Source organism: Rhinichthys klamathensis, unplaced genomic scaffold (assembly GCF_029890125.1).
Source record: "Rhinichthys klamathensis goyatoka isolate OS25496 unplaced genomic scaffold, OSU_Roscu_1.1 h1tg000281l_1, whole genome shotgun sequence".
NCBI classification, from domain to species: Eukaryota; Metazoa; Chordata; class Actinopteri; order Cypriniformes; family Leuciscidae; genus Rhinichthys; species Rhinichthys klamathensis.
Genome location: NW_026606800.1, coordinates 5,801,676 through 5,814,827, shown reverse-complemented (window position 1 = coordinate 5,814,827; position 13,152 = coordinate 5,801,676). Strand labels below are relative to the sequence as shown.

General features: G+C 36.4%; 1 protein-coding gene across 1 annotated transcript in view; it reads left to right on the top strand.

Annotated features, from left to right (window-relative positions):
• vta1 (vesicle (multivesicular body) trafficking 1) overlaps positions 1–13,152 on the top strand; it is a 42,785-nt gene that overhangs the window by 27,130 nt on the left and 2,503 nt on the right. The window contains exons 4-7 of the mRNA XM_056269200.1: positions 363–438; positions 3,456–3,567; positions 9,995–10,177; positions 11,392–11,469. Coding sequence (XP_056125175.1) covers positions 363–438; positions 3,456–3,567; positions 9,995–10,177; positions 11,392–11,469 — 449 coding nt within the window. The remainder of the gene's footprint in view (positions 1–362; positions 439–3,455; positions 3,568–9,994; positions 10,178–11,391; positions 11,470–13,152) is intronic.

Here is a 13,152-nt window from a genome sequence, read left to right as displayed (position 1 = left end):
ATTGCTGTGTAGCTGGTAACTTTTAAACATTTATCTCAGAAGTCAATTTTAAACAAATTATTTGTTGGCCAATTGATAATTCTAGAGTATTGTTTGCTGTAAATTCAGCTTTTCCATCACAGAAATTAATTGCATTTTAAAACATATTAAAATAGAAAATCGTTATTTTAAAATGTAAAAATTGATCAATTTACAGAACCTTACCGACGACAAACTTTTGAACGATAGTTGTGTTATAAGCAGATGTTCTTTGTTTCACACGTCTGTTTTATGAGACAGGCTTAATTTTAGTGTAAAGAAGTACTAACTAAATGACTGCGTTGCTGTGTAGTTTAACAGTTTAATTTTTGTTTTGGTCACAGGAATATGATCAAGTCCTTCTACACCTCAAGTCTTCTGTTTGATGTGTTGAGTGTCTTTGGCGAATTATCAGAAGAGGTGAGTCACTGAGTCTTTTCGTCCCCTACATTGTCAACCGAGTAGGTCTATATTTTGACGGCAAGGCTAATAAGACAACGTTTTGTGTTGAAGGGACATAAATATGGGCCTGAGATGTGTTTCTTGACACAGTCCCCCTGTTTCTGATGGCACAGACACAAGCTCGCCTAATTTAGTGGAACCTGAAAACGTCTAATGGAATCAAATACGTCATTAGAGCCATGTTCTCGTGTTCAAATCTGAAAACTGCTATGAAAACGTGGAAATTAATGGGAAACTGTAAAAGTGAGCCCAAGGACTGACAACGCCTCACCAGTCTCAATGTACACAGAGGTTTTGAGAGGCCAGTTCTTGGCAAATTTGTGCCCGGAAAGTGTTGCTAATCCACCAGTTGAATCTGTGTATTTCCAGTGTGCCTATTAGACCATCCCTACTGGTCGCCATGGCCGCAGATGTCTCTCTTATACAGAGGGGAAGTGACCTGTGTCCGAAGATGGACAATGTTTCATTGAATGTTCTTCGCTCCCTAAGGGCCAGACATTTTCCTACTGTAGAGAGCTCATTGGACTGACTGTTTCAACAATGAGCTCTCAGAATCGCCCTCCATTACTGTGCTGTTTCTCTCTGACAATGCCACAAGGAGTTGTGCCATATTAAATTACATGAGGAAAGAGAACTTTTTAGTGCTAGACTTAACAGGACTCAGTACTAATGTATGTAAAAGTAGAAGTTGAGATGTGAAAGGGCTTCAAGAGTCTGCAAAACCCTTTTAATGGATGTGAGTTGGTGGTGTAATTACAGGTTTCAGCACACTTCAGAGCGATGAATATATATATATATATATATAATTACTGTACAAATGTAATAATTACAGCTCTTACATAAATAATATGCTAAATGCATTGCATTAGTTTTTCTCATTACAAAAAAATGTCCCTCGTGTAAAGTTAATAAAATAGCTGTTATTAAGGCTAGGTAAAAATTATAGATTTCTATCGATTTTAAGCGACTAATCAAAATCCCAAGAATCCCAAAACCTTGCTGTTATCAGTTGATGAATGAACAGAACGTTGTAGAGCACAACCCATCAAATAAATCACAATAGGCTTTGTTACTTTTTTGATATGAAACAAAGTCTCAGATTTCAAATTCTGTCCATTTTATTATGAAATTCAAACAATACATACCATTTGGTCGCTCTTTAATGTGATGCGACAGATACATTACTATTGATAATTATAAGCCAAAATGTTTTTTGAGCGCCAAATCAGCATATTAGAATGATTTCTGAAAGATCATGTGACACTGAAGTGAAGACTGGAGTAATTATGCTGATTTGTCATCAGAGGAATGAATTACATTTTTAAATTTGTTAAAGGAACACTCCGACTTTTTGGGACTTTAGCCTATTCACCTTATCCCCCAGAGTTAGATAAGTCCATACATACCTTTTTCATCTCCGTGCGTGCTATAAGTCTGTTTGACGCACCCACCGCTAGCCTAGCTTAGCACAAAGACTGGATGTAAATGGTTGCAGCTAGCATACTAATCCAAATAAGTGACAAAATAACGCAAACATTTTCCTATTTACATGTTGTGATTTGTATAGTCACAGAGTGTACAAAAAACAAAGTCACATGAGACACAGACATATTTTAACCGTATAAATACTGGGAACTATATTCTCTGAAGGCGAAGCACTGCTACTTGGGCGGAGTGATAACCGCAGCACCTGAGACGCGCTCTCTGCTCCTCACCACGGCTCGTCTCAGGTGCTGCGGTTATCACTCCGCCCAAGTAGCAGTGCTTCGCCTTCAGAGAATATAGTTCCCAGTATTTATACGGTTAAAATATGTCTGTGTCTCATGTGACTTTGTTTTTTGTACACTCTGTGACTATACAAATCACAACATGTAAATAGGAAAATGTTTCCGTTATTTTGTCACTTATTTGGATTAGTATGCTAGCTGCAACCATTTACATCCAGTCTTTGTGCTAAGCTAGGCTAGCGGTGGGTGCGTCAAACAGACTTATAGCACGCACGGAGATGAAAAAGGTATGTATGGACTTATCTAACTCTGGGGGATAAGGTGAATAGGCTAAAGTCCCAAAAAGTCGGAGTGTTCCTTTAAAATAGAAAACAGTTATTTTAAATTGTAATATTTCGCAGTATTACGGGTTTTACTACTGTATTTTTGAGCAAATAAAGAGCATAGGAGACTTCTTTCAAAAAACATGTTTCCGAACTTTTGACAGGTACTTTACGTGATATACATTTACTTTGTTCTAAGAAAAGGGGCCCCTTTACTTATAATTCAGTAATATTATTGACTGCACTGACACTATTGGATGAGAACAAAACTGCTTTATTGCTGATTTTACTTTGTTTAATTTTATTTTTTTTGTAAAATGAACTGAATCAACACTGAACTGACTTCAGCTGAATAATGACACTAATGTCTTTTTTAGAGCTGCTTTACAGCAGAATTGAATTCTATTTGCATTACTGATTCTGTTGTTTTTCTTATCACAGTAAAGTTGCTTTGAAACAATCTGTATTGTATAAAGAACTATATAAATAAAAGTGACTTGACTTTACAAGAGTGTCATTATATTTGGGGTACTTGACATCAAAAAGTTTGAAAACCGCTGATTGTAATAAATATTGGTGTCTTTTAACATATTGCGTAAGCCATTCAAGGAATTTTACCTTTGCAGCCCTTAACTGACATCAGATCCCTTTTAATGCACAGCTTCTCATGTCTTATTGCTTTATTTGACAACAATGCAGAACATGCCAGTAATTAAACTCACATTCATGAGTGAATTTACCGTAATCATGGTCATGAGTGAATCATTCATCAGTCAAGTGATATCCATGTCATATCCAGCCAAAATCCTAACAAATCAGATCTGCTCCCTTTTTGCCTATTGTTTTGCAGAGAAAGTTCATTAATTGAGCATTTCTTATCTTAATGATTCACTGATTGACTCTCCCCTTTTCCACTACTTTCCAGAACGTCCAACACAGGAAGTATGCAAAGTGGAAGGCAGCCTACATCCACAACTGCCTAAAGAATGGCGAGACTCCGCAACCTGGTCCTATTGGAATGGAGGGGGAAGCATATGGTAGGTGCTGATATTATATCTGCTCCCCCAGAATGATCCTGTGACTCCCATTAACAAAATACACACCAGCCGGGGGGCTTTCCTTCAGGATTACTGAGGGGCTTTCTCCATGCGAGTCTGTTGTTTCTGAGTCAGTAAATGTTAGCACATTGTGTGCCTTATCAAAGTTGTGAAGAACACAGGAGATGACTGGCTCGCCCAGTGACCCTCCTCCTGCGAGTCAGCACAGGCTGCTATTTATGTAGTGATTATTTTAACAATCAGGAGATCAGGGTTGCCACCCCTTTTAATAGTGTGAAAATTATTCACTGTTGAGTAGCCTAACTATTTTACAGTCAAGGATAGTCATTAGGAAGGAAAGGGCTGAAGCATCACATCAAGTAGAGTTACACAGAGTGAATTCAGACCGAGTCAGAGTTTAAATTTGTCTTTAAAAATGTAATACAGTACTTGTAAACAAAACGTTGTTTTACAGACAAATTGATTTAAGATTTAAAATAAGGGATTAGTTAAGCCAGCCAAACAGATTACAGCTTGCCAGAGAGAGAAAGTACTTTCAATTTTGTTATGGTTAGTAAATAGGTGCAGTCTCTGGTGTTGTCTGAAGTTTAATCACCTTCTTAACTGAAGTAGTTTGATGTCAGAAGTACCTAAATGGGTTTGTAGGAGGACTGGAAAAAGAATGACTAACAGTAATAGGAAGTTGCACTGTGGTGGCTGCAATTAATGTCTCAAACTTTGTATTTCTCTTTTTCTGACAGAATAGAATGAATGTATTACCGTTCAGCATAATTGTGCTTCTCGTGCAGTGTATGTAGTTTTGGATTGCCTGTAGCCAGTGTTTGACATTACATTCAACAAAAAAAAGGATGTTAGAGTAATGTAATCGATTCACAGAACACAAATAGATTGCTTAATGTTTAATAAGTTGCTGCTTATGTTCCACTATAAAAAATTGGAATGGTTAATTCATTAATTTTGTATTGAGTTACACAAGCAAAAGGTTTGGATTTGGACATTTGGAAAGGAAAAGGTCATTTAATCCTCCTAAAGAAAGTGTTTAAACACAATAGCAATACCAAACCCATTTCCTCTTGAAACTTTATTTAAATAAATGATCACCAGACGTAGAAAACCATGGCCGTGCCAATAGCATATAGCAGGGTTATTCAACTTCATCAAGAAGTGGGCCAAATGAAACATTCATCGACATCGGGGCAGGCCCGAGCTAGAATATTTTGTGAATGAAATCAGCAGAGCACAGTTATGTTATTATATATTTGTTTATTTAAAAAATAAAAGATGATTTTTAGTAAAAAAAAAAATTGGTAAAAAAAAACAAAAACATTTTGTATTATTCATGAGAAAGATTTCTACCTAGGAGGAAATTCAGAAAAAAAGCAGTAAACTTGTTTACATCATTTTTTCATAAAGATAATAAATCAGACTATTGATACTAGTGCTGTGCGTCGATTCTAGTGCTTTTTCACATTGTGCTTTTTCTGTTTTGCTATGGTTTCATTGCATAATAAACACACAGGTTGAGAATGAATTAATGTGAGCAAGTAATTTTTCATTTTTCAGTTTGGATGATTCGATGACTGTAAGACTTCACTGGTTTTAAAACTGAATTATTGACAGATGACACACGCTCTCCACAGCGCATGCAGTGACACATTTTCCCATCAAGGAAAGAAGTTTCGGAGAAATAGAGTGAAACAAAAAACTAGCAATCTCAAAAGAGACACTGAACTTTTTAAGCAGGTCGAATTCAAGTTCAATAGGCCAGGAATATAGCATATTTATGAAGTAGAATATGCAAATTTAAGTATTATGAGTCCAGACATTTGTGAACACCTTTTGCAGTTAGCCTAAATGTTGAACCTCTTAGTTTAATATTATCACCAACTATATTGTTGCGGGATCATGGTAAAAGCGTATCTTGTGATGATGTGAACGTTTGACTGCATGATAATGTATTTAAGAAGGTTGTTGAAAATAATTTTTCTCCTTCATGTGCAGGTCAAAGTAGTGCTTGGCGGTGGGGTTTAGTTAGATCACTTTTCTCTCCACATCTGCTGGGCGTGCTGCTTTTGACCTGACCTGCTCATGTCAGAGATGAAGTCATCTGTAGACTGAGCCGTTGGGACGTACGCATGCACCGTATGTTTCTGTAGTATGTGACATACTCTTATAATGTCTGTATCGGAACAGTTTTTTATTCTGCTTGTTTTTAACTGTTGTTAAACCTCATGTAACACATGTTTTCTTCATGTTATAAATAATGATATTTAAATTTTATTTCTTTAGCTTTACACCTAGCAGCTGGGCCCCTCTTGTTAAGTAGTGACCTCATGTTTGGTTATTCCCACTGATGTGCAGCATTGCCAAGACAAAAATGTTACATGATAGCATGCTTTTTGCCTTGCGGAGTTTAAGCACCTTATCACAGTATTTGTCTCGTTCCATGTGTCCGTCAAATTGCCTTTTCCAAGGAGGTCCTCTATAAAACCTATTATAAAAATATGCCGAGATGTTTATGTGCTGTGTAACGAACACCAGAACTTGTTTGAGGTCAGACCTGCATTGGGTCAGCTGATAAACTGTTCGTTTTCTGTTGTTCTCACCAGTTAATCATGTTCTTCATGTGCATGTGGGATCCCAGAATGACAACTAACACATTCAGGGCATCTTATCCACCTTATTTTCCATAGCAGAAGTGAACTGTTTTCTGTGAATGTGCAAGAATTCCAATTCATATTGCTTCGATAGGTAAATAACTAGAAGAATTAGTGCAGGAAGCGGTAAAACTATTTGTGCTACAAACCAGTGTGTTTATGATTATGATAATAAATTAAAATAATATAACAAATAACAGTTTGCAATATCAAGCAGTATAACAGACTGTTTTTCTATAGCTAAAATATCAGGAAGCGGATGACACCGGAAGCCTTGCGCATTCAAGTTACAGTTAGGCTGCAGTCGCTCTAACATAAAAAATATGGTGCATTTCAACATATCATGAAAGCAGCCAGAAATTTGCTATTATAGAGGAATTTTTTATTTATTTCCACTTGCAAAGAAAATTGCTAAAAAAAAAATCCGATTACATGCGGTAAGTGTTTTAATATTTTATGTTAACATTTAATTTGTTCAGTTTTACTGTTAAAGGGAGAATGTGAGTTCAAAACCAGATTTGGTAACACTTAAAGCCTTTATGTATAATGCATTATAAAGGTATTCATAATGTGTGTTATAATGCATTATATCTTATCATAAATAATTTTAACTAAAGTTAAAATGCATTATAGTATTTTGCAGAATCCTTGTTGCATTTGAAATTGGTGGTTTGTCATTTTTTTAATGCATTATACTTTTTAAAGGTGTAACTATGAATAGATAAGTATTATAATGGTTGCAATTATTCATGAGACTCTACAATTACAAATACTTTTATAATGCATTATGCATAAAAGCTAAATTGTAAAAAAAAAAAAAAAAAAAGGAGGAGGGCCGAGTAAAAATTAATTTTTGTGGTTATCAAAATTATGCCACTACAGCTGCTTGAACTTAACTTGTGTTTGAATGTGGAATATTCCTTTAAGAGCCATACTAGTGGTATTGTCTTCTGGCCGAGTTTGGCTTTCCAACTTACGGGAATATATGCACGGCAAGCACGCCCCGGGGCATGGGAAAAGGGCTTATTTGAAGGAAAGAAAACTGATCTGTAACAACTTACTCAATTAGTATACTATTCCTAAGACTCATCTACAGTGTTTACACCAGTAGCTGTTCGTTTCCTGGAGTAGGCTTTGCACCCGTGCCATGACTCCATGGAAAGTAAAGGTCTCTTTACTGCAGCCCAGTTGAGAAATTAAGGTCAAACAGAAATGGGCTCCAATGTCAGGACAAGTACAGCTTGGAAAAAATTAGACGTTTAAAAAGTCAGTGAACAACATCCTGTAGACATGCTGAAATCATTGTCTAAATGTCTCTTTTGTAGTTTTCAGGTAGTTATCTGTGGATTGCTCTATTTAAATTGTTTTGCATTACATAGATTATGTTGGACTAAATTGAGACAAATGCAACAGGCATGACCATATGTATACTTGTACTGTATGATTATGTATAACATTTTAACTTTATGTAGCATGACTGATTGCAAAACGTGATTTGGACATGCCGCAAATTTAATTATTCCTTATAATGAACCCCTTTTTGAACGAAATCACCCATAACAGTTCTGATTGCTGCTAGTTTTTATTATGACAGCATCTCCTCCCATTGCAATGTTGCATGCATGTTACAATTCTACAAATGACTTTTCTCTCATGTTAAAACAATTCCATCTGTTCACAATTTATCCATTCCCTCCTTGTCACTAATTAGCACAGAATACATTTTTCTTTTAAGTGTAATGTAGGTCACAATTTTTGGCCAGCTGCAGTAGAGTTCAGTTGAGCACACCCTTTGAAATATTTCATAATTCGGCTATCAGCGCAGATCAATAATAAATAAAGAGGCATATTGGCAGAGAGAGCTTCTCTTAAGCCTCATGTTGACTTTTACGAATCCGTAGTGTGCTAGAGCCAATGTTAGTTCCCCCTCCATCACCCTCCTGCTTAAAAACAAAGGCCTTTCAGAGTTTGCAGTCTTTTCATTAGTGAGACCTTTAATAGAGTTTTGAAATTAAGTTTAACAGATCGATCTTTTTAATGCACTGGGTAGTGAAAGGTAGGTTCTATAGCACATCGATCCAGCAACAACTACTCACAAAATACATCTGCTTATTTACTGTATCATTTTTGTCATTGGTTATGGTCTTTCTTTTTCTTTTTAAACAGCCTTTTCTTTCCGTGCTGATTTGTTAGACTGCAATTGACCTTTAGTCCAGGCCCATAGGGCTCAACGATCTGTTTAGAGAAGTGCAGGTGCTTAGTTGAATTATATGTGGATTACTCACATAGACCAAATGAACATTAATTTCTATGTTCTGTGCAGTTTAGTTCTACATGGCATTTATTCCCCCCATTGCTCTTTGGAAAAGCATGATATATATTCAGGTGTTCAGAATACTCTCCAGAGCCACAGCTTGTTTATGCATAGCTCGGCTCTTCATCCACCCCTTTTGTGTGGATTATTGCTCTTAAGAACAGAAGGGATGGCTTTTTGTGCTGCTATCATTCTGTAATCACAACCTCTCTTTTCACTATAGCAGTACAAAGCTATCTTGAGTATAGACTTTCATGGTCATAGTCTGCCAGCTTATGGCCTTATTCACAATTCTTCATCCGCCTGCAGCATCGCTCAGAGAACACAACTTTTCTCCAAGATTGACCAGGAATCCCCCTAATCTGTGGCTAATGAAGCGCCACTGCACAGAAACCATATGAAGGCCATATTTTCATAAGAGCATAATGTTTATTTGACTTGCCCCACCCTTATTATTTCTCTGCCGATTATGAAAATAAACCCCCTGACACATGTCTGGGGAAAGGAAAGTCGTCAAAACAGCATGTTTAAATCAACCAAATTTGGACATGTGTTTTTCATATGCTTTATTTACTTGTTCCTAGTGATGAAATGTTAAATTGAAGTTTTACCTTGTTATTAAATGTTGCTGATGCAGGCAAATATATATGGCGCTAACCTCTAAACTGTGTTTTACTGTAATATAATATTTTTGCAAAATTGAATCTGCCCAGGGGCTTTTAGAAACATTATGATTCTGGGATTGATGTTACATTTCAAATGGAAGAACGCTGCCACAGTTAATTGAAATATCTTGCTTCTTTTCTTGTTCTATTTATTTATATTCATCACTCATTTTGGGGTGTCTTAGGGTTCAGCTCGCAGTTGATTGAAATTGGTTCCGTGTCATGACTGCTCTCATCAACTTATTCCAGGGTTTTGATGGGAAAAAGCGTGTAACTCAAATCAGATCACATTAAAAGGTCACTTGTGTAATAGATTAAGCTGATAAAATTCCACAGGTCCAAATTTCACATTTTTATGTAGTGTTTGTTTCACTGTTCTGCCAAGCATCTCCTTACTTACAGGAAATTGTGTTGGTACTTTCAGATTGAAGCCACTTCATCAAAGGCTTGACTGGCAATGAGAGTCATTTGTTCCATGATTTGTATTCATGATAAAATTATGCAAGAAAATGCTTTGAACACAGGCATCTTTTCAGCACTGAATGGGATAATGTGAGACAACAGAAAATCCTGATTAGTACTGGCAGCAGACTGTTCAGAGCTCCATTAGTTGTGGAAAAATGACTCTAGGAAGGCATTAGTTTTATCAGTACTCCCAGAACAATGGCTTTTTTTTTTTTAAGTCAAACTTTCTGGGCACTTTCACAACAAGCTTAATTTTGACAGTGCAATGCATGAACATATCTGCTTGTTTATTCTCCTTACTTTAGATGATGAGTTTGGTGCCGAGGGTGGTGGTCCTTCACAAGCCCCTTACGATCCACCCCAATCCCAGCCTTCTTTCCACGGCCATCCGTCAAACCAACCCCCAGCATCCAATTTCAGTAATATTCAGATACCTCCTGGGTCTCACGCCCCAGCCAATACACCTGCAGATATCCCCCATCCAGAAGGTAAGCTAGCTGAGCTTTAGTGGAATTATTACTTTACAACCATCTGCCAATTTCCAATATACATACTGTTCAAAAGTTTGGGGTAGCCATTTAAAAAAAAAAAAAAAAAAACTACTTTTATTCAGAATGGATGCATTCAATTGATCAAAAGTGACAGTAAAAACATTTTTCTTCCAAATGAATTAAACTTTCTATTCATCCAAAATTTCTGGGAATTTTTTCTTGCCACAAAAACGGTTTGTTTCTTGAGCACCAAGTTAACATATCAGAATTATTTCTGAAGGATCATGTGACACTTAAGACGAGTAATGATGCTTAATATTATCACAGGAATAAATTATTTTAAAAAATATATAAAAATAGAACATCGTTTCTAAATTGTAATTATATTTCACAATATGACTGTTTTTACTGTATTTTTGATTAAATAAATGCAGCCTTGGTAAGTGCAAGAGAATTCTAAAAAAAAAAAAAAAATCTTATCAACCCCAGACTTTTAAACTATTTCAAGGGCTGTTACTTGTTTATGGATAGCCATGCATTTGATAACTAACTTTAAAATATTTTAAAGTATTTGCTCTATTTGTGTGAGCAAAGCAGCAAATGTCGTCAGAATGAATCACTCTAACACCGACTGTCATTCAATAACTCTAATCCCTTGACTCAAACATACAGGTTAATTAGTATTTCTCAGAGTGCTGGGACACAGCTGTAGTGTATTTGTATTTATATTTCCCATTCTGGTTTCCTGTTTTCCTTTTGAAGAGCAAAAAGGTAAGCTGAGGGTCCCCATGAAGGGCATGTTTCCCCTTGGTAACTGCTGTCCTATGTGATTAGTACCTCGGCTTCCAGACACGGAAATGACTAATCTGCAACATGGCACCCCACATGCAGCCACTTAATTTGATCATACGTTGCATGTACTCATTTCCTTGCTCGTGTGTTTGACTCCATGTCAGCTCTCGAACTCTTTAGATGAAACCAAATTAAACATGGTTTCATATAAAATGTAGCTTTTGTTCTTTTTTTCCCTAAGGAAAGATTATGCTCAGCCATAGCTACTAGCTAAGCCTATCTAACTCTGAATCAATTACAGTGGTAGACTAGTTAATTCGTCCATTACAGTGTTTCAACATTCTATCAGCCATGATTGCAAATGCAAAAGTGCATTTATGTTTATGATTAAATTGACTTTTTCCTTTCTTTTGGAGCAGCACAGCCCATCAAACCAGTGCCTGTTCCACGAGCCATGCCAGTGGTCGATCCTTCGCTTCTAAACATTACCCAGGAAGGTAAGCTTTTTGTGTGAAGACAACAACTCTTTACTGAAATCCAATCTCATCGAACCCGGCAAATAATCGTGACAGAAAGAATAGGAGCTCATTTCACCAACATGATTGATCTCATTTTCTGCTCAAATGGCCAGAGGAAAAAGCACACATTGCAGTGGCTTTTCTAAATAAATTAATGCTTTGTGGAAAGCAGATTCACGGTTTTGGCTTTCCAAAACGGGACGACCGCAGACGAAGCTCAAGATGACATTCCCTCACTACCATTCACTGTGTCACTGGAATGCACCTTTAATAAGAATTAATGCTGATTGTGTCCAAAGCTAGTGTTGCTATTCAGTAGTGTTGCTAATTAAATCATTTGGCTAAGGAGTGAGGTCATTTCTGACTGCCCTTTAGTGTTGCAATTGTCAGAAATAGAGCAGATCGAAAGATTTGCAGTGCAAGACACAATTTGTCCTATTACAAATTTGAGAAGACAAAAGTTGCTTTTCTAGCCCAAACCAGTCATGTATACATTGACAACAGAGTATCATTTGATATTGTTTTGGATAATTGAAGTCTGTCTGCTATCATAACAGGTGCCCAGATGGGGACAAATAAGGAAGGCAATACATAAATATTGGTCATCATTAATATTGCATAGAATCACGTGCCAAAAAAAAAAAAGTCTACAACCTCAATATGAAAAGTTTGCAATGTCATACTGCAAATTGCTTTTCTCATCCTCTCTTAACCGTCAGGGTCTTTCCGGGACAACAGATTGGCCATGACATTGTCTAATTGGTTTGAAGTGAGTGCCTCATAAGACACTAATTGGGCATGTGAAACATGGCTCTGAATGTGAGGTGTTGTTTTAGGGGTCGTCCTCCAAGGGTTGGAGATGGCCCTTGAATCCAGGGATTAAGGCGCCGATATACTTCAAGCAAAATCGAAGAATGAACTGATGTGATTTCATTCCAAACAAAATCAGGCCGTAACTATGTTCGTTTTGGGAGTTCGAAACAACTCTGTCAGTGAAACTGCGGATTAAAGTAATAATCCACTTTTCTTATCTGGAGTGTAAGCATGTCCCTTTTAAACTCATTTAATTCAGTTAGTTGCCAAGGCAATTTTTTTATTTTATTTTATTTCAATGACTGAATATTTTAGTTACCAATAACAACACCAAATATGATTTGGTTGTTGGCTTAACATTGGTTAAGTTAATAAGAAAAGTAACATAGGATAATATGATACTATATAAATAAACTATATACGCTGGATACAGATACAGACAGAGTTCTCTTGCGTCTCATGGAGTCTTTACACAGACGAGCGCTTCAATCTATCACTTAACGCTGTTGCGGATACTCTATTCGTTTTGGTGAAATCACAAAACAAAATGCACACAAACGTGTCCCTGGTCTTGATAAACAATCACTGATGAACATATTCGGTTTTGATGAGAGAAAAAAACATACGAGGGCGGATTAGAACCCAGAACGTTTCTACTACTAGACCATTAAGGTACATAAACAAATTTTGCCGATCTATGTATTTATTTACGTGAAAAATCTCAGCACTAACAATATATTCTATTATAGTAGATGTAAGGATTAACATTAAACATGAGGTCTATGTTGATAAATTAAATCCAATGTACTATTGAAATTTATTTATTTTCTTTTTTTCTGCAATTGTTAT